This window comes from Ciona intestinalis, chromosome 10, assembly GCF_000224145.3.
Source record: "Ciona intestinalis chromosome 10, KH, whole genome shotgun sequence".
NCBI lineage: Eukaryota > Metazoa > Chordata > Ascidiacea > Phlebobranchia > Cionidae > Ciona > Ciona intestinalis.
The window spans coordinates 488685-508064 of record NC_020175.2 but is presented as its reverse complement, the minus strand read 5'-3'; the positions used below and the strand labels follow the sequence as shown (position 1 = coordinate 508064).

The window sequence follows — 19380 nt, the reverse complement described above, 5'->3', positions numbered from 1 at the left end:
TTTTGCAGCGCTACTCATCCCAAAATCTCGGTATCGTAGCTGATCTTGAAACTGTGCTTGTTTGCAAGGATCCCCGCTCTGCAGAAATCACGTCATCTACAGCCGAATTGCAAAAAATGTATTGTAATGATATTGTTGCACGGAACCTACCAACTGAAATAGAGCAGTTTTATCATTACAAACTTTCACACAACATATCAGCAACCACTGTTGAAAAAACGTCCGAGTTGTTTGCCAGGCATGAAAATTTGTCTATCTTGCTGCCTAATCTTGCCGTAATTCTGCGACTCTACTTAACTCTTCCGTGCACCACATGCGAAGCAGAGCGGTCATTTAGTGTGCTACGACGCATAAAAACGTATTTAAGATCGACCATGTCACAGAAAAGATTGAACCACATGTTCATCCTCAACGTATACAAACAGAAGGTCGATTCACTGGACACAACTCCAATAATCGATGAATGGATCGGCAGAAGTGCGGTTCGGCAAAACACCTTTTCAATCTCGTTGAAATAGGCTGCTTTTATTGTAAATAATAAACTGCTTTTATTGTAAATAAAAATTTCTGTAAATATTTATTTATGCCTCAGTCTTCATAGGCAGTATCCATCCATCCAAATTCAGGATCTGAATGATATCACAATTTCATTTAAAAAGTATGACTAAATATAAAATCTTACTGAACAAAAAGATTTTACTTATAGTCTAGAATTCAGTGGTTCCCAAACTGTAGTACGCAAAGGTCTCACAGGTGGTACGAGAGCACTTTATTAAGTTCTAAAGCAAACGATCGCAAATTATCCTTTAGTGATCGTCGTAAGCATTATTTTAATTTAAATTAATTACATAGAGCGTGACAATTAATGCTATATTCCCCACTACAGTGGTTCCCAGCTTTTTTTCAATCGAGGCGTTGCTTCATGCGCTTACAGAGTATTTGTGCAAACCTATCTATACTTTACTTGCGCGCAAACGTAAGCGGGCAAATATCTGCAGACTAAATAATCAATGGGTCAATGGATTTTATGTCGTAATTAATTTCTAGGTCAAACAATTGCTATTATGATGCCATGAATGCACGTGTGAATTCCTTCTATTATACGTAACAAACATGCTGCTTGGCTGAAGAAAACATCGTAAATACACAACAGTGTTTCTTCTGGGAAACATTTAGGTTGTTTGTTACAGCCTGTTGCCCTGTTTTATTTGCAAATTATATTTTTTTACACGCAACCTTGAGAAAGGCAGTGCCAAGTTAGTTGTTTACGAGCCTTTAGTAGTTTAGTAAAATACTAAACGAATGTTTACAGAATCACAGAGCCGGTTAATTTAATGCAAACTAATAAATAACGGTGTTGAATGCGAACGAATCAATAAACACAGTGAAAGGGAGACACGAGGCAATTGAGTGATGTATAATTAACTCGTTATTAAGTTTGCGTCGCATGAACGGTCGTGCAACAGTGGACATAAATATGCTATAACAATTTTAATCCCAACACGTTAAATGCTTTTAATCACTATTGTGATAATATTAAACGCAACAACTGCTGCTATGTTACAACAATCCGATTGTTACTTAATCCCCATTATGACGCAATAATCCACGCGTGAGTTGGTACTATGTCGTAACAGACAATATGTTTATTATACTTTACGTAACAATCCTAATTATAATGCAGCCGGTAAACCTGTTGCGCAATCAAAGCTAACACCTGAAACTCGTTCAATTACGCACCCGAATCTAACCTAATTAAAAAGGGACCGCGTGTATGATGTTTCACGTTTTTGATTAACAGTTATAAAAAAGTATCGCCTCCCCGCTTATTTTAAAATCTAGGCGCCTATGTATTATTATACTGCTGATAGTGATACATGTATATACAACATTTTTATATACAACTGGTAAAGTAGTTAGTACCACACCAAATTTCTCCCACAAAGGGGAGTGACTTTATTGCATTAATTTCTTAATGCTGTGGTAAATATACTTGAGTGTGTTAGGGTGGCATAGTTAGTTGTAACTATACCAACAGGAGGTTGTTAGAAAAGAATTTAAGCTTCCATTGCACACAGTTTGAAAAACATTGAAATACTTTTAACAAATGTATCATTCTTACAATCAACTAATATAAAATAATTCAACAGGTTTTCAAATCCCAACAAAATAAATCAGATGATGCTACCTCCTTACAAGCTGTACTTGCAAGATTAAAATTCCTCAGGTTGTTCATACAGTTGTTGGCTCCATTTGGGGACAAAGAGGTGATTGAACTTTTCTTAATATGCCAACAACTTGTATAAAGTATGCAGTATTTTTAATTTGTCATATGTAAGTCTTAGAATTTAAGCATTTCTTTAAACAAATTCATTTTTATTTTTCATGGATTTTTATTTTAATTTACTTTTTAAATCATTTTTAAAGGTTTCCCGTTTTAATAGTTTTATATTTTTATATTAGTTTTGGTTTAATTTTTTGTTATTAATTTTTAGAAAGAAGTTTTGCAAGCCAACCGAAAACTTTTCAACCAACTATCTGAACAATTAGATATCATAGACAAGTAAGAAGAATTGGGATTTAAATACAATGTAGGTGTTACTTTTTTCATAACCCTTCCATTACAGAACCACTGGCTTAGGTCTACCAACCACCACTAGTGAAGATGGTCACGAAATATCATTTGGATTTGAACCACTGGTGAACCAGAGGTTGCTACCACCCACATTCCCAAGGTAACTGTCATGGTATTCATACAACATAGATTGTAAAACTTACTGTATATATCTAAATAAATAAGGTTTCAAAATTTTATATCAAAAGCCTCTTCGGCAAAAAATATAGTTAAAATACAAAAATAAGGGGGTAAGGTTGGTGCAACGTCATCAGCATCTTGCAGTTCGGATAACCTCAATTTTAATAGGGCCCTAATGCATTTTCCTGCCCCTATGATAGATGCAAAGATGGCTTACATGCGCTGAAGAAAGCAAATTAATTTTATAGTTGATTAACACTCTTTTTAACTCTTTTACTCCCAGCATTTCCCACTTGCCAAGTTTATAGAGATTGCCCCGTTCATGGTTGCGAACATTACTTGTGTCTTACCACAGATTGTTACATTTATTGCATTAACTCTTTGTGTTTTTGCTTTGTGTGATAATATGAAATGGTATTTTGTGTGGCCAGATCCTAAACATACATTTTTTGCATAATCATGAGTCATGACATAACGTCTCCCAAGTTTACAATCAAGCTGCCATGCTATGTAGTTTTATTCTTCTTCTATTTCTTCTCTCATATACTCCTACATGCTTATCAGGTACACCAAGCTCAGAAGTAAAGACGAGATAAGTAGTTGCTACAAAGATATGATATCTCGCTTGTTATCAGTGATAGACATGACCACCTTAACTTCATTCCAGAGTATCCTCGTAAGTTGTTTAATGTACAAGTGTCTGCTTACGTATAGCGTATATGGAAGCATTATGTTGACATTAAAGGCGATTTGTGCGTGCCACATATGCATTTCACACAAGGTTACTTGAAACAAATGGTCGGCAGAAAAATTTGGCCATTTTAAAAAGTGTGCGGAGAAAATTTCAACTTGTATATTTCTAAATATAATCTTGTGTATTGTGTATGTCTAAATATAAGTTCACCAGCATTCCACACCACCAGGACTTTGTTGTTGATTTCTCGCACACCGAACCAACTGTCCTCGCGCGTTCCATCGTACAAATCACTTTCATTCCGGAATATCGGAAAATATTTGGCAACCAGCAACTCGGTGAAGCGTTACGGGATTCCGTTCGAGTTTTTAACTCCCCACCTTCGTTGTCCAACAAGTTCCCATCAGTATTACATCATCCACAAGTCAGGAGTTGTTTGGATGCTTTTCTAACCAAGGCTTCAAGGGTAAGTTTACTTGATTTCTGGTTGAGTGAGCTTTCTGGTTGCTAAAATGAAAGCAAGTGGGTTTATGTACATGGCAGTGATTAGATTACATTTCAGCTCCTGATTAGGTTTTGTTAACTTTTACAAGCAATACACACACTACACAAATCATAGGCACTAAACATGTGATGGTGGCCCTGGTGGGGTAGACAGGTCTACATTGAAAGCTTCTACACTGTGGTAATCTGTAAACATTGGCATTTAATTTGTTTTAAAAAAATGCACATCTCACTATCCTTGCCCCCCCTACAACATTCTAAACCTTTTTGTCAGCTATGACACAAATCTTGTATAGAAGTTAAATGTAATATGTTAATATAAATGTTTGAGTTGGCAGAATAAAATCCTTTATAGTCATAGTTAGTGTGCCTATTGTTAATCTTAGGATATTTTTTCACCTGGCATAAACTGATTAGCAAAATCATAAAACATTCTTAGGTACCATAAATTATGCACGTATTATAACAGAAACGTATCATAGTATTAGTCTTGCACACTGAGCGTACAATATCACGATTTTCTTGGTAATATTTGTGTGTTATTCTTCAGGCTATGGGTAAAATGGTACAAGCATATGGGCATAACTATGCAAGGCAACGTGAAAAGCTATCAGCTGTTCTTGAAGAACTAGGAATGCTACAAGTAGGCTGGGTTTAAAATATCCGTGAACTTACTTTCAAGTTGATATGTTTCTGTTTTTTTATGCCTATTTTTCTCATTATCCAGTTTTTCAATTTTGTAACTGTTTAATATTATAATTTTTAGAACTCCTGCTAAAAATTTATTTAATTTTCTTTATCATTTTTTTAACTATTTTTTGGTAGTAACTGTTGTTGTTTTTGTTTAATTATGCTTGTTTTTTGTTTATTTTTTTTGGTTTAACCACTTTTTCTTGGTTTCTAACAAGTTTTAACCTCCAGGATGAAGCAGATAAATGTGACCAAGATATCAACTCACTCATGCACGCAATTGACCCCAACGCAGGAAAGTCTCATCTCACCTGTATTGGTAGTTGGACACTTTACCACACTTTGAGGGTAAGCATGTAGTCGTTATATTGTTATATAGATTGCATAGTGTATTCTATATTGGTGAGGTAGCTCGAGTCATGGTATATAAGCCAGTGTTGGCCCATAACCTCCTTACTTTACCATGCAATGAGGGTGAAGGCATAGTGACATTCTATTATGCAGTAAATAAAGTGGTATTCTATACGGGTGAAATCTTAAGGCGAAGCAGTCCAAGAGACCAGTTAGGGCATTATGTATAGTATACGCTAAGTTAAGCGTGCCCCGTGGTCACGTACGTTCTCGTTAATATTGGTATTACGAAGCATCATCTCGTTAACTCAAACTTATACCTATTTGCATTAAGAGGGTTGTTAAGTTGGTTGCTTGAGTCAGGGTGAGCGAGACTGTAAGATGGGAACATTCTATCAATTATATTTCATTTATCATGTTGTTTCTATTTTATTTACCGTTATGAATTAGATTTCATTTAAGAAATAAAATTGCTCTCTATTTTACAATAAATTTCCAATGTTCTACTTGTAATACAGGTTATGATCCAATATGTTCTAAGTGGATTCCACCTTCAACTGTACAGTGATCATGAATATCATTATATTTACTGGTAAGTTTATTAGTTTACGGTATGAATGGATGAATAAATGTAATTGATGTAAACAGTCGTTATAACACAAAACGTCAGTCGTTATATTTCATGGTATTGAAAATACATTTATGACTATATTCTAGACTAAGTATAAAAACATTTTCCACAACCAACATCTAGTCTTACCACACACAGGTACCTTGCTGAGGTTCTGCTTAGTTGGCAACTTACCACTCTAAATCGTGCAGAAAGTCAACTACAAAGTGACGACATGTTAGCTGACCCCACCCCTGCAAAGTCAAGGTCAAACAAAAAATCCAAGAAGAATAAAAAGAAATGTAAAGTTCATCTGAGAGAGATAGCAATCACTCAGGTAAGTGGGTTGGTAAAAAATATACGATTGTCGCACGACTCGCACCCTGGGTGTGGGGGTAATGGATAAAATCTGGCCTAAGTCTCTGGTACCATGGCGTGCCTCGCTGCACGACCTTACACACCCAAAATGGAATGTTGTGTGCTCGTTTTATTTTAATTAAATGCAACTGAATATAAGTAACTGAACTGTAATGTGGGTTTAGCAGCCGCGGTTTTATTAAAGCAGTTTACCTGTAGTGACTGTGTGTGTATAACGACTGACGTTGTTTTGCTAATTTCTTTCCCTTTGTTGCTGAATTAATTAACCTGATCTTTGCTACTGTAACCGAAGAGATAAATCAACTATTGTTATGTCACATAACACAATATTCCACGTCCCAGGGCATGCAGATGATGGCTGCAGGTTGCTTCAAAGCTCTTCTTGGTTTCTTTCTTGAAGGGAAAATGTCGACACCTGATTTTAGTTTCGATGATGAAGGAATACGATATGAACATAGGTTTTCACCGTTTATAACAGTGGGCACGCCACCTTTCGTGCCTTATAAACAATTCCAGGTGAATGATTCGATTATTTTGATCTCATGATACACTGGTGCTACTATGAGTAAGAGAGCGTTTTCTTTGCTAATATTGCATTGGTACAACTGCTACCATTAGTTTTGTATGCACCAAAGCAAATAAAGTGATTTTATTATTGTTTTTTAGCATTAAATTTACGGTTGTATTTTTTTGTTATACAACTCACAAAGCATTAACTGCTTTACTTTCTTCATTTTTAATTTTTTTTGTTATTTTAAATGACTGATTTGTGGGGAAAACACATATATTGCACACCTATGTTATGTTGTTATTTTCATAGATAACAGGCCAACTCTAGTCTTCATTTGGATACTTGTAAATGATTTTTAAAGGCCTCATATTTTTCCATAAACAATAATTTCATTTTTTCTATATCTACTGTTAATAACAACTGTAATTAATATTATTCAAAATCTAATATAATTTACACCACATAGATTCTGTTCAATTGCTTTAACAGCTGAATATACTACAGGAGATGACAAATGTGAGTCAGTACTACCCCCCACCAACTGCACAGGATTTATATTTATCATCATCCAAACACTTTACACAAGCCAAGCAATCTTATGAATCAGTTGCACCAAGTGCAGAGGTCAGATTAATGTTTTGTTTTAAAATAATAACTAATATATTTTTTACTTATAGTAGGGTGGGGGAAGTTGGGACACATTTTAACTCTACTTTCTCGTCCAATGTGGTAGTAAACAAGGAACTTTTAAAGAATTATAAAAATATATGCTCAAGACTCCCATAGACCGTTGTTAACTGTTTAAAACCCGATCAGGATATTCAGATATTATGTGCCGAAGGTGTCCCATCTTCCCCCATCTTACTATATATATATAGATGATATATTAGGTACTTTATTGTTTACAAGCTTTTTAAATGAGCATGTTTGATATTTGCATCAAAATTATTTATTCTTATTCTACATTTTTATGATAGGTGTTGGTTTTAGAAGAAAGGTATCTATATATATATATTAACTCCCACCTTGATATATGTTCCACATATGTAGGACCTCAATTTAAACAACCTGCATCATACAACGCAGGTACAGAAACTGTTACTTGTCGCCAAAACCAACCTTGTAATGACCAAGTTATTGGCAGGTGGCCACAAACAAAACTCAACTTCACGTCCACAGTTCGATTTCTCGGTTAATTCAGTCTTTCCTATTATACGTGTGTCGTGACGTCATATATGATAGTGATGTCACTGCTGCTTTAATAAAACAAACATAACCAGTTAAGCGTCTGCCATGAGTAATTTAGAACCGTTTTTCATAGATACAAGTTACGAATTAACCTGGTGCCGTGGCACGGTTGGCTTGCATCTAATCCAGGGGTATTTGGGTTAAAAGCTGATCGCTTCTACCATTGTGGCAATTTCTCAAACCCAGTTGTCGTCACTAATGGGTTGTTTAAATTGACCGCCAAAAACAAAACGAGATCCGTCAACGACTTTTTTGGGGATTAGTTTGTCGTGACATAGTGGTTTAGCGCGCCTGCCTGTAACGACGCTGCTAACCATTGTGGCGTATGTGTCCTTGGGCAAGACACTTAACGGCAATTGCTCCAACCCAGTGGACGGGTTGTCCAAATTATAACGGCAATTGCTCCAACCCAGTGGACGGGTTGTCCAAATTATCAGCCATACATAAAAAGATGAAAAAAAATTAACAAAAAAAATTATTACCCACAAAGTAACATACATGGTCACGAGGTGATGAACCCGTGAACGACTGTCGTTTTCTCGCCACCCGAGGATAAAACTAAGTTACATTTATTCATTCATTCAATTTAACAGGGTAGGCAACAACAGTCTTAACCCTCAAGAACAGATACAAAAACATTTGGCACGAATTTTATTTCATTCTTCACGCTTGCGGTTTAACAGCTATCCAAACTTCATTACGTCGATTAAACAAATGAAAAGGACTATCGTAACCGGCGCAAATCATCATTCGTTTGTCCAGCGTCGAATCTGAAACACCATTCCGCAAGAGGTCAGCATAGAGTTTGCCAGCTTCAGTTTTCCATGCGACGGAATCAGCGAATCCGGTAAAGGTTCTGAAAAAATGGCGTTTATTGGTATAAATTTAAAGTTTCGCTGCCCAAAGAAAGACGCTTTGCAGAACAGCACTTCCAGTGACTGAAGATTCGGTATAGGCAAACAAGAACCCCATTAACGGATCGGGAGAAGTATAAAAAAGTACACTATCAGTGTTAACTAACGTGGTTTCCACGGGACGCTTAAGAGAAAATTTAGCCGTAGATGACCTAGCGTAAACATTCCCACCTTGCATATACTTTCATTGCTGGTTGTTCCCTTACTGTAATAAGTGAGTTTGTGGGCTCTGGTTGGTTCGTTTGGAAGGCTGTGGGTAAATAGAATGAGATGTCGAACTCAGTGGGGCAGAACGGACACGGTTGGCTTGGCGTACGGATGGACACTGGTACAGTCATCGGGATAACAGTTTCTGGGAAAGAAATATTTAATTGGGGTTTGCTAATAAAAATTACATTTCAAACGGGTATATTAGGGTGGTGAAAAGAAAACATCATTTAAAACCGTATCCTCCCTACACTAGCATATTCTGTTGTTAGTTGCAAGTTGTTGAATACACACTTCGGATATTATGTGCTAAAGCAGATATGGTCCAAAAACTAAAGACTACTTTGTATCTTACGCTTATATACGCTTACTATACGTGTGGGCGTAATAGTCCTATAACCTAGATCACAGTTTCCGGAGCCACAACTTGATTTCGCTTACTTCTAATGTTGGCTCCTTGTATGTATTTGAAAAGCCTCCAGAAAGCGGTCTTCGTAACTTGGTCTACGGTGTCCCCCCTTATACTTGTGGTTGTCCAATTACATGCAGGATATAAACGGGCTTCGAAGGAGCCATCCTTTCAAGACAAAACAAACATTTCAATTAAACAGTTAATGCGGTGTTCAGGCTCGTGTAATAATCAAAATACTAGAGCAGCAGGTTCCCCGGCGTACGTGCCTCGGAAGGATTCCCAGCATTTTAACACCCAATGCAAAAGTTTTAAATTAACAGCTCAAAAACTTACTTTCGGTTGGTCTCCAATCAGTCTCCACTCCGGTTCTTCGTAACTGTTATACTGTTTTGCTGTAGCGGCAGACAGAAACAACACGGTAACAACGAATGTAGAAATCATAGTGCCTGTAAATGAATTGTAAAATAATGGCAACTCACATCGTTTCCCGTTTTTATAGCACAGCAAAAACGAGTGCATTTAATCATTAAATTTACTACACCGGGCACAGTGCTTCCCAAAGTTTTCACGTTCTCAAGCAGAAGAAAGGATATAAACACCTTAAAATTCAAAACGGGAGCACTGGTACATTTTGGAATGTGGTAAATAGGCCAATCAACTAGTTTATCCGTATCGTTGCCGCAGCATAAAAATAACACCTAAATTCCATATTTAGCGATCCGGTTTACACTTTTAGAGTCGTTATAAATTATTTAAATATTAATGTTGGTTACAAAGTGGGCCAACGAAAAAGAATGCAACCATGGACCATCTTACCCCAACCAACTATACACTACTTCTCCCATGATCTTTGCCTTGCAAATAATCGTTCTGTTAATCGCTATTATGACGTCATGAATCTACGTCTGTATCGCTACTTTATGACAAAACAATCACTACGCTTGGCCTAGAAAAACAATAAAATTTGAAAACACTACAATTTTTAGTTGGAAACACTGGGCACTTGCCACTTGTAATGATTAAATTATGAAATCAACGCAAAAATTAAGCGTGGGAATTCTTGCGAAATTTAGAGGAATTTTGCGCCCTCAGGAGAAAGAATGAAACAAAGAAAGTAGATTTTCAGCAAGTTTTGTTACAAAACAAACACTGAGAAATGAATTCTTAGATTCTTTTTTATCCTGGGTTTCTCGCCCGGAAGTTTAGTGTTTGTCTGCAGTTGAAGTTTGCATCTCACTTTATGGGTTGTTCATGTTGGTATGTGATGTTGCATCGTTGTATTTCTAGTTTGGTTCTTGAGCTTTTTGTATCCCGGGGTTTTGTTTTGGTTTGATTCGTACATTTTGTTGTGCTTTGTTGGTTGCCAGGTTTGGCACTCCTTCATATTGTTGGGCGTTCAACTCACATTTTATCGGCCGCATTTATTTTTGGCTTTATGTTTTAAATAGATTTCATTTACTATTTAGCGGCTGTTGGCCATTTTCTTTGGTTTTCTGATTGCTGAATCCCATCTGTCTTGCATATTTGTTGTGGGGTATTAAAATAGCACTACTTGAGGAGTGTTGGGTGGAATAAGAAACGAAACAAACTCAGTAGTTATAAACAAAAACCTTCAGAAAAAAGTTAGAATATTCTAATTCTGTTACATTTTTGGGCGGATTACAATTGTGTAGTTTTTGACTCGTTTTCCTCGATAGATGAAAATCCAGCGTTGTCATGACCGACGTTGTTTTCCGCCACACCAACGTCATTAGAACACCTAGAATAAATATAGTACTGTTACTTGTTTTTAACAACCAACTCTTTTAAGAGCCGTGAAAATACGGTTATATAATACTTTAAATAATCTTTGTTTACTATTAAACGGACAAATAAAGAGGGTAAAAATATGGACCTCCCTTACTTTATTGAAAATGTATGAGTTTAGGTAACGAGTCTACTGGCCTCAGTTTCAGATTACATGTACTTTCGCGCTTCGTCGTACAGGATCTGACATATATAAAATACTTCTATATAGTGTTTCACCTATATACCTAGATAAACTTTCTTCTTCGCTATTTATTTTTCCTGTTTTATAAAATATCTCGGCTTCTTCAATTGTTTCCATCATTTTGTGACCGTTCGTCTCCGGGAAAGTTAAGGATGCCAGTCCCGTCAATAAGGCTGAAGGAAAATATAGATTGCAATTACTGATAGGACTATGTGTCCTCAGACAATTAACGACAGTGCTCTTCATTGGCCCGTCAGGCCAAAATACAGGGCTAAATTAGTATACAGTATAGGATTGGGGCTGATAAAGCCCCTTTTTATTCTATTTTCTAGTCTTATTTGGCAGTAAACAAAGAACATCCAAAGAATTATAAAATCATATCCTTACGACTCCTACAGACCGTTGTTAGTTCTTTAAAACACAATAAAGAATTACGTGCTAAAAGTGTCCCATCTTTTCCCAACCTACTATATAAGTTACATTCAACTTTTACCCTAGCTAACAGTTAATTACCAGATACTCCGAAAATAGCGTTTGGCAACCATGTGACATCATCTTGCAATGCGATCAAAAATGGCACAGTCATTCCACCAATACGCGCCATTATTGATCCCACTCCAACACCAATGCTCCTATAAAAGTATTGTATTTTCTAATAAGTAAGGTTTTTAACCTGGTTTTTTGCTTGGCAAGATTTTTTAAACCATTTGCTATAGAGGTTTTTTAAAACGGAGCCGTGGAATGTATAGTAGGATGGGGGAAGATGGGACACCTTTAGCACATAATATCCAGATATCCTGATCGTGTTTAAATAATTAACAACGTTCTATGAGAGTCATGATGACATAGTTTCATATTTCTTTAAATGTTCTTTGTTTACCACTAAATGGGACGAGAAAATAGAGTTTAAAAGTGTCCCATCTTCCCCCATCCTACTGTATATAAAAAGAATAAATACATATCTTCGCGTGGCGGGGCAACGATATAGTTGTTATAAGACGGGGGATTTGTTTCATACACCTCACGCTTGCTAACGAGTTACCAGGCGTATATCCTTGTGTGTAATTGTTTGGGCAGATTCTTGGTATTATAATGCATGGCTAACAATTTGGACAACCCCTATCGGACCACTGCTTGGGGCAATTGAAGTTAAGTGCCTTGCACAATGACACATACGCCCACAATGACATACGCCCACGCTGATCATTTCAAGTCCAGGTTAAAGTCAAACGTGGCAACTACAGCCCTTTTCAACTCACCTTACCACAGTAGGGTATAACTCACATGTAAAGATAAGTGTGATAGCGGAACAACCAGAGATGCCAATCATTGCTACAAACGCGAACACCAAACTTAAAGTTTCGAAACCTGTAGAATAAAGTTAAAGTATTAGGATACATCGGATAAAACAGGTTTTACATACTTTGGGACTACTGTTTCACGTATTTTCATTATCCAAATTTTAGTTTTGCTCATATTGCAAGTTTTTTTTTTAATAAATAGGATAAAACTAAGAAAATGCTAACTTTATTGTACCAGACTTTTGTCTGTCGTCCGATAAAACATAATCAGGGTATGAAAAAAACGTTGGTGTATAGTACAATGGAGGAAGATAGGCCACTTAAGCACATATTGCCAAATATTTTCAAAATCAAAATAGATGACGGTTTTTGGTTAATACCACGAATTAGTACTAGCATTCCTTTATTAATTGACAACAATTTAATAAAATATAATAAAACACACGAGAAGTTATTTAGCGATCGGCACAACAGGTGAAATTTTACAAACTCGAAAAAACACATAGGATAAGATGGGACAGTTTAAATTCATTGTTTATTTTGATTAATAAATGTATTTATAAATAGGAATATACGTAAATAACACGAAATAATACTGCACGCTTTGAAAATTAAGTCTGAACATTCTTTTTCTTGCCCTACTGCTATAGTGTTTAACATGTTACCTATATACATTATATTATTGCACAACAATTGGTATATTGTTTGAACGACAATGGGTAATTTTCGAACATCAATGGATAAATATTGTATCCTACAAGTGTATATGAACTTGTAATAACAGAAAAGTGATTATAACTTTTGATAAAGTTTTTATTTTTCCTACAAATTAGGTATTGCTACTCTGTTTTTGGCACAAGCCACTTCTCATAAATTATCACCAAGTGCAAATGACCAAATTTCGAATATATTTTCAAAATATTATATTTTTATTATATTAGTATATTATAGTTATATAACCCCTGAGGTATAAATTACTAAATTAAAAGCAAATCTTTCAAAGTTTGGCAATGAAAACATACAAAACAACAATGTGGGGGAAGATGGGACTCTAAATTGAAATATATTTACATTACCAGTATTCTGCAACTTGTAGTTAACCTACCGAGTTTAACAGGCTGCTGTGCTAGTTTCTTTGACATGTAACCTTCATATATATATAACGTTAAACCGATATTTTTTTGTTGTTTTTATCTCAAATTAAAGTCATACTGACCCCTGCCTAATTTCTTCATGCTTATAGCTTATCTCAGTGTTTTTTTACGAAACTAAAACTAGTTTTATGAGACAAAATCAAACTGTACGAAATATTCAAGGTTGTTTTTATAAAGCTATGAAACTAGTTTAATCGTTCGCACACGCAAACCCAAACAAATCATAGGCTTTACTATGATTTAGCGAGCATTAAAAAAAAGGAACCTTACTAATTCGCATTTTTTTACCTGTTCAAAATATACTGTTTCTATTTTACATATTTTTTTAATATTTAAAAACAGTAATCAACTTTGACGCGCGTTTTATAAGGTCGTGATAATACTGTCGAACATTTCTGAAACCTTACTTTCCTGATTATCATTAAATGGGGGTCCGTAAAAAGAAAATTAAAAAAAAGTCTCGTCTGACAAAGTGTCCCATCTTCCCCCACCCTACTATATATTAAAAAACTTTTTTTTACCAGTTGGGTCAGTTTTTTTATACCTGGACGTGGCGAAATAATTTTGTTTTGTCCGGAGCTGTGCCAAACAAGTTAGCTCGCCCGCCGCTCCATTTACCCAAAATTTACATATACAAGGTAACGTAAGCGAGCCCGAGATGTATGAAACAGAACACCCATACCATAACGAACGTTGTTGTCTCCTCTGTAAGAATAAATAAGTTACATTCATCTTACCTGGTTCACTGCCTTTATACTCTTTAACAACAAGACTTATAATAAGACCAATGCCAGATAGGCACATCATCCCCGAAAGTAAAATTCGTCGTCCTACTCGATCCAATAATAAAATACAGAAAATGTATGAACCTATTTCCATAACACCATCTGTAAGCAAAACTAAAACTTTATTAACCTAACTTGCTATCAAAGTATGCCTAGCAGCTTACAAGCGGGTAACGGGCCAACTCTGGCATAAATCCTAGGTTCCATTGCATGTCATTGCAAGACCGCACTCCTACAGAAATTAACACAATATAAGCGGGCACGAGGTTTGTTATTAAGCCACCGCACATAGTGCCCATCCAAGGCAGTATGTACCTGCGTTTTAAACGGATTGACCTCAAATATACTAGAATATATTTGCATTAGCAGCGTTGTGCAACTTACTTAATGTGTTGTTCACAAAAATATTTCCAGCTAGGGTACCGGCATTAAGGGAAATTCCATAGTATACAAAACTTGTTACGAACCTGTAACATATAAATAACTATACATAACATAACACATTTCGTCTCTTCGGTCAGAGTAACGAATATGCATGTATCATACGATAAGAGAGCAGAGCTCTAATAAGTAAGCACGTGGTGCTACTGAACAATTAATAATCAAACTGCTATAATGCAGATGTAGTTGAAATAATGATTTTTTAAGTAAAAAATTGTATGTTGAAACATTTACTTGGAAATGTTGATCAAAATGGATGGTGGACAGCAGCACATTAAATTTGTGTCTTAATCACTACTGGACCAAGAGTTTGTAGAAGGTATGTTTGTATTTGTCATGAGTTTGTGTTGTGTAGTGTAAAACAGGTTATACATATGCTCAATTTGTTCTGCAGAAAAATTGTCAACAACACTGGTACATTTAGAAGCAAGATGGAAACCGAAAGAGTGTGTGAATTACATGTATCAGTTTGGATATACATTTATCAAATAAGCTACAGAGTGGTTTGTAAACCCATCATTTGAAGAAAAAGACAACATACATAACATAATAGACAGTACTGACATTATACATAGTACTGGGCTGCTGAATCAAACCAACAAACTAATCATTGCTTTACTGTAAACAAGTGTAATAGTAAAATCAAAGCAACAAACTAATCATTGCTTTACTACAAACCAGTGTTATAGTAAAACACAATGTGTGTGTATTTTGTGCACATATATGTATAACCAAAGCAGTTATCATTTACTTTCAATGCCTTTAAAAGCCCATTCTGTTTTATTTTGTACATGAAATGCACTTTTGTTATTGTTTTAATGGAGTTGTGTTTTGTTATACTTTTCAATAAAACAAAACAAAGAACCTGTGCTATATTACAAATTGATTCAGCAGGCACAAGTGATTTCAAATTATAACATGACTGAGTGGTAAGTTAAAAAAAAAAGTTAAGTGGGACTAGCATCTCTTCTGTATATTAGATATATTTATATGTGTGTTGTGTTATATGTATATTAATACATTGTGAACAATACATTTTTTACCAAATTAGTGTTTATGATGGTTTCGACTACTTTTCTTTTTTGGTAGTAGTAATTTTAAATTCAAAACCACTCCTAATTTTGTGAAAATATTAATTAAATGTATTGCGTGCATATGGGGAGAATTAAAATATTCAATTTCGACGTTTAAGAAAACGAGGCTAAATGGCCATGTGAACGCACGTCAATTCTGGCCAAAAATTGCCTCTATTTTTGGCCTGGCCAGTTTTGGAAAAGACTCTTTTTCGCTTGGCCATGTGAACGGGCTAATTGGCTACCAGAAAAAAACGGTATATAAGATGATAAGGAATATAAAGTTTAAACATGTCTCTACTTATTCTGTTAAAAGTCTTTCATCAACAAACATGACTTGACTAGTCAAAATGGGTGTATTATTAAAATATCTTCACCAAAGTTGTAGTGCTATACAAAATAAAGGCGTTTTATTCAAAGCTAAACAGTGTGGAATGTTTGGAGATATACAATTGAAATGTACATATACAATTATAAAGTTTCATAGGCAGATATATGTTTTATACGTTTTGAAAGTGCGTGAGTATTTAGCAGCCTTATTTACTTAAGTCTGATCATTATGGTCGAGGTCATATGGCAAGTCATACCAGTTAATTTGAGAATTAGAAAAATAGGTAACTCATTACCCCATTTTGAAAGTATTCCTAATTTTTGATTTCAACCGAAAGCACTGAAATTGTGTACACGCATTGGCTATATGTTATTAAAATTGTTAAGTACTACAGCGTAAAAAAAGCATGTTTGTTACAACTTACCAATTGAACATTACTTTCATGGTAATAATACAAGTTTCACGATGTCTAAATAGATCAATTATTGAATATTTTCTTTCTGATGTTCCTTTTTTAGCGTTCTAATAAAACATATTAAGGTAATGTCATTTTTGATAAATATCCTCTACTGTTAAGCTTTATAAAGTTAGCATCTATGTTTTTATACACCATGTGCACCTTGTGTTTATAAGAAGACACCCATGTTATAAGTCCGCAATAAGCTTTTTTTTGTTTACTACCAAATGAGACGAGACATTAGAACGATAAGGTGTCCAATTTTCCCCTACCCTACTATATAACTTTTGACTTTAAGATTGTTATAAACCTCTAGTTCTTCTAGTTCGATTCTGTGTCGTTTAGCTTCTTTCCAATCTTCATTGGTGAGCGTTACTTTGTTTATCCTTGCCAGTAACTTTGTCACCTAAATGTAAAATAACATGACTTATGCATGTTACGATAACAAAAACGTTACAACCAAAATATGACTAAATAAATGTAATTTAGTTGTTTACCACATTTTCATAAAATGGCTTTAATCGCAATCAAAGAAATAAAAATATTAGTGACATGCGAAAAGTAACCGCAAAACTAGATTAAAATAAGGCTGTATGTTTTACAACTTACTTTATCGCTATGTAGCCTACTGCCCCACAACGCGAGGATAAACCAGTTTCATTTATTTGTTCATCAATACACAATTATAGTACAGAGCATTCATTATGGTTATGAACAACAGTTAATTGTTCATTATACAAAAACTGCAAAGGCGTTGGATTTAAAGCTCCAACAGGCAGGATAAGGCTTTATAAAAAACTACGCACTCAACATAATTAGGCGTGACCAAAGTTAGTATAGACCAAGTTAGGAAACGGATTGTAAAACAACGAGTGTTGTTATTCATTGTCTCGCGTTTATGACGTCATAGTCGCCACCATTACGAAGCCCACGGCATAGCTTATTATCATTGCTGGGTGCTCTTTTTCGTTTAAATATTGCGATTTTTTAAAAACCAAGCACCTCTGCGCGTAAAAATGGCTTTCTACTAATGTTATATCTTATCACAATAATAAACTTTTATTGAACACTTAATCAATTAAAGAGTAAAAAAACAAAAAATATCAAGTTTACTGACCAAAAACATAAAAGAACATGTTTAAAATATAAAAATACAAACAAAAACGCATAACATTACCATAAACTGGTGTATCTAGCTGCAGTTTTGCATGTAAATTGGCGTGATTTTACTTTTTGGCTCACAAACTTAACACGTATACCCGGCAACGAAACTTACGGTATCTTTGTAAAATTTGCCTAATATCGAAGTGACATTGAGGAAAACAATACTGAGTTACTATTTTTGGTCTTCTGCTTGAATTAGTAAGCTACCTTTTCTGCGTTCCGGGTCTTTATGAAATCGGAAAACGCGAACACCTTATCTGCTAGTACTTAAGCAGTTTGGAGCTGCATGATGTTGGATTATAAATGTAGTAAAGAATGGTTCTGTAGATTCGTAGGTATGATCATATACTATTATGTAAACTAAGCTGATTGCTGCTAGTCTTAATCGCCAACGTAAAGTACCCTGTTAAACCACACTGTACGCCGAAAACCAGTCAACATATTAATTTACTCCACATTAATTCCTAGATTTTATATTATATAACAAGATTTATATTAGAAATTATATTTTAAATGTTAAAACAACCACTATACGTGTTTTCTAGCTTTGTATCGCCATGGCCTACCAGGCGTGCCCAACCTTTTTTGACCCAAGATCTACTTTTCAACTAACCAATTGCACGCGGTCTACCAGCTAGCGTCAACGTATGCCGAAATATCTCTTGTATGCGTTTATCCCCCTGTATAAGCAACTGCAGCGGTTCAATGAACCATGCTCATGGTTTTAACTTATCAGCAACAAATAGTCGGGTCAATATATGAAAAATATGGCTCGAACCCCCAAAAAATTCCTACAAAAGGTTTTTTAACGTTTTTTTGTAGTATTTATGATCAAGAATAACATATTAAAAATCTAGGAAAAAAACACTTTTTTAGGTAAAATAGATTGTGTTAAAAAATGTTCAGGTGTTGGATCGTTTATATAGGTTTTAACGGAGTCTGGGCTCTTTCAGAAAGACGCTTTGGATCGCAGAAATTCAGCGTTCGCTTACTTCGACTCGCTGGTACACTTTCCATATTATTTACACTATTTATATTGAGTACTATACTATTTAAGGTATAAAAACAATAAAAAAATACCTATTTTGGCTTTGACCGTTAATTTTACTGAATGGTTGTGAATGGTGTTGTGGCTGAGGATGACGTTAACGTACATGACTTTGAAACAGTCGGAAGGAAAATTATGGACAAAATGATTGGGCAATCTGTTTTCTCGATATCTTTTAAGCGGAAGGATAAAGCCAAGACGTTTAGAAACACATCATTAGTGAAGGTGGCACCTGATAGAACATTTGACCCAGGTTTGCTTTTCCAACGTTTCCTAGTTGTTTCACAACTAGGGGTCCTATCTCTCCAAGATATATTGAAGTATGAACTTAGCCCGTTCCCTCCAGCACATTTTGAAGCAAG

General features: G+C 35.2%; 3 protein-coding genes and 1 long non-coding RNA gene across 4 annotated transcripts in view; 2 read left to right on the top strand and 2 right to left on the bottom strand.

Annotated features, from left to right (window-relative positions):
* LOC100187003 (N-alpha-acetyltransferase 35, NatC auxiliary subunit-like) overlaps positions 1 to 7777 on the top strand; it is a 10008-nt gene extending 2231 nt beyond the window's left edge. The window contains exons 7-19 of the mRNA XM_026836457.1: positions 40 to 482; positions 2142 to 2267; positions 2496 to 2563; positions 2628 to 2735; positions 3320 to 3431; positions 3679 to 3915; positions 4504 to 4596; positions 4875 to 4991; positions 5513 to 5586; positions 5764 to 5941; positions 6325 to 6498; positions 6983 to 7117; positions 7580 to 7777. Coding sequence (XP_026692258.1) covers positions 40 to 482; positions 2142 to 2267; positions 2496 to 2563; positions 2628 to 2735; positions 3320 to 3431; positions 3679 to 3915; positions 4504 to 4596; positions 4875 to 4991; positions 5513 to 5586; positions 5764 to 5941; positions 6325 to 6498; positions 6983 to 7117; positions 7580 to 7720 — 2006 coding nt within the window. The 3' untranslated portion in view covers positions 7721 to 7777. The remainder of the gene's footprint in view (positions 1 to 39; positions 483 to 2141; positions 2268 to 2495; positions 2564 to 2627; positions 2736 to 3319; positions 3432 to 3678; positions 3916 to 4503; positions 4597 to 4874; positions 4992 to 5512; positions 5587 to 5763; positions 5942 to 6324; positions 6499 to 6982; positions 7118 to 7579) is intronic.
* Positions 7778 to 8299: 522 nt separating this feature from the next.
* Positions 8300 to 9756, bottom strand: LOC100176785 (heme-binding protein 2-like). Its single transcript, XM_002120130.5, has 4 exons — positions 9608 to 9756; positions 9304 to 9439; positions 8827 to 9007; positions 8300 to 8597 (listed from the first exon to the last, which is right to left on the bottom strand). Exons 1-4 carry the CDS (start codon positions 9713 to 9715, stop codon positions 8405 to 8407), a joined length of 618 nt encoding a protein of 205 aa, XP_002120166.1. The 5' UTR covers positions 9716 to 9756; the 3' UTR covers positions 8300 to 8404.
* A 497-nt stretch (positions 9757 to 10253) lies between these two features.
* Positions 10254 to 19380, bottom strand: part of LOC101242688 (organic cation transporter protein-like) — a 12568-nt gene continuing 3441 nt past the window's right edge. Inside the window, exons 3-10 of the mRNA XM_004226492.4 lie at positions 17117 to 17212; positions 16774 to 16871; positions 14889 to 14971; positions 14457 to 14606; positions 12524 to 12632; positions 11778 to 11896; positions 11308 to 11437; positions 10254 to 11033 (exon numbers count right to left, since the gene is read on the bottom strand). Coding sequence (XP_004226540.3) covers positions 10934 to 11033; positions 11308 to 11437; positions 11778 to 11896; positions 12524 to 12632; positions 14457 to 14606; positions 14889 to 14971; positions 16774 to 16871; positions 17117 to 17212 — 885 coding nt within the window. The 3' untranslated portion in view covers positions 10254 to 10933. The remainder of the gene's footprint in view (positions 11034 to 11307; positions 11438 to 11777; positions 11897 to 12523; positions 12633 to 14456; positions 14607 to 14888; positions 14972 to 16773; positions 16872 to 17116; positions 17213 to 19380) is intronic.
* On the top strand, positions 15107 to 15809 carry LOC108949845. Its single transcript, XR_001974917.2, has 2 exons — positions 15107 to 15264; positions 15340 to 15809. It is a non-coding gene; the product is annotated as an uncharacterized LOC108949845 (long non-coding RNA).

Excerpts from the sequence above, each read along its gene's own strand:
- LOC100176785 (XM_002120130.5), bottom strand. The coding sequence starts at position 9,715 with ATGATTTCTACATTCGTTGTTACCGTGTTGTTTCTGTCTGCCGCTACA. Across the intron at positions 9,008-9,303 it reads ACAAGGAGCCAACATTAGAA|AAACTGTTATCCCGATGACT; the intron begins GTAAGCGAAATC and ends TTTCTTTCCCAG. Across the intron at positions 8,598-8,826 it reads GCAATGAAAGTATATGCAAG|AACCTTTACCGGATTCGCTG; the intron begins GTGGGAATGTTT and ends CCATTTTTTCAG.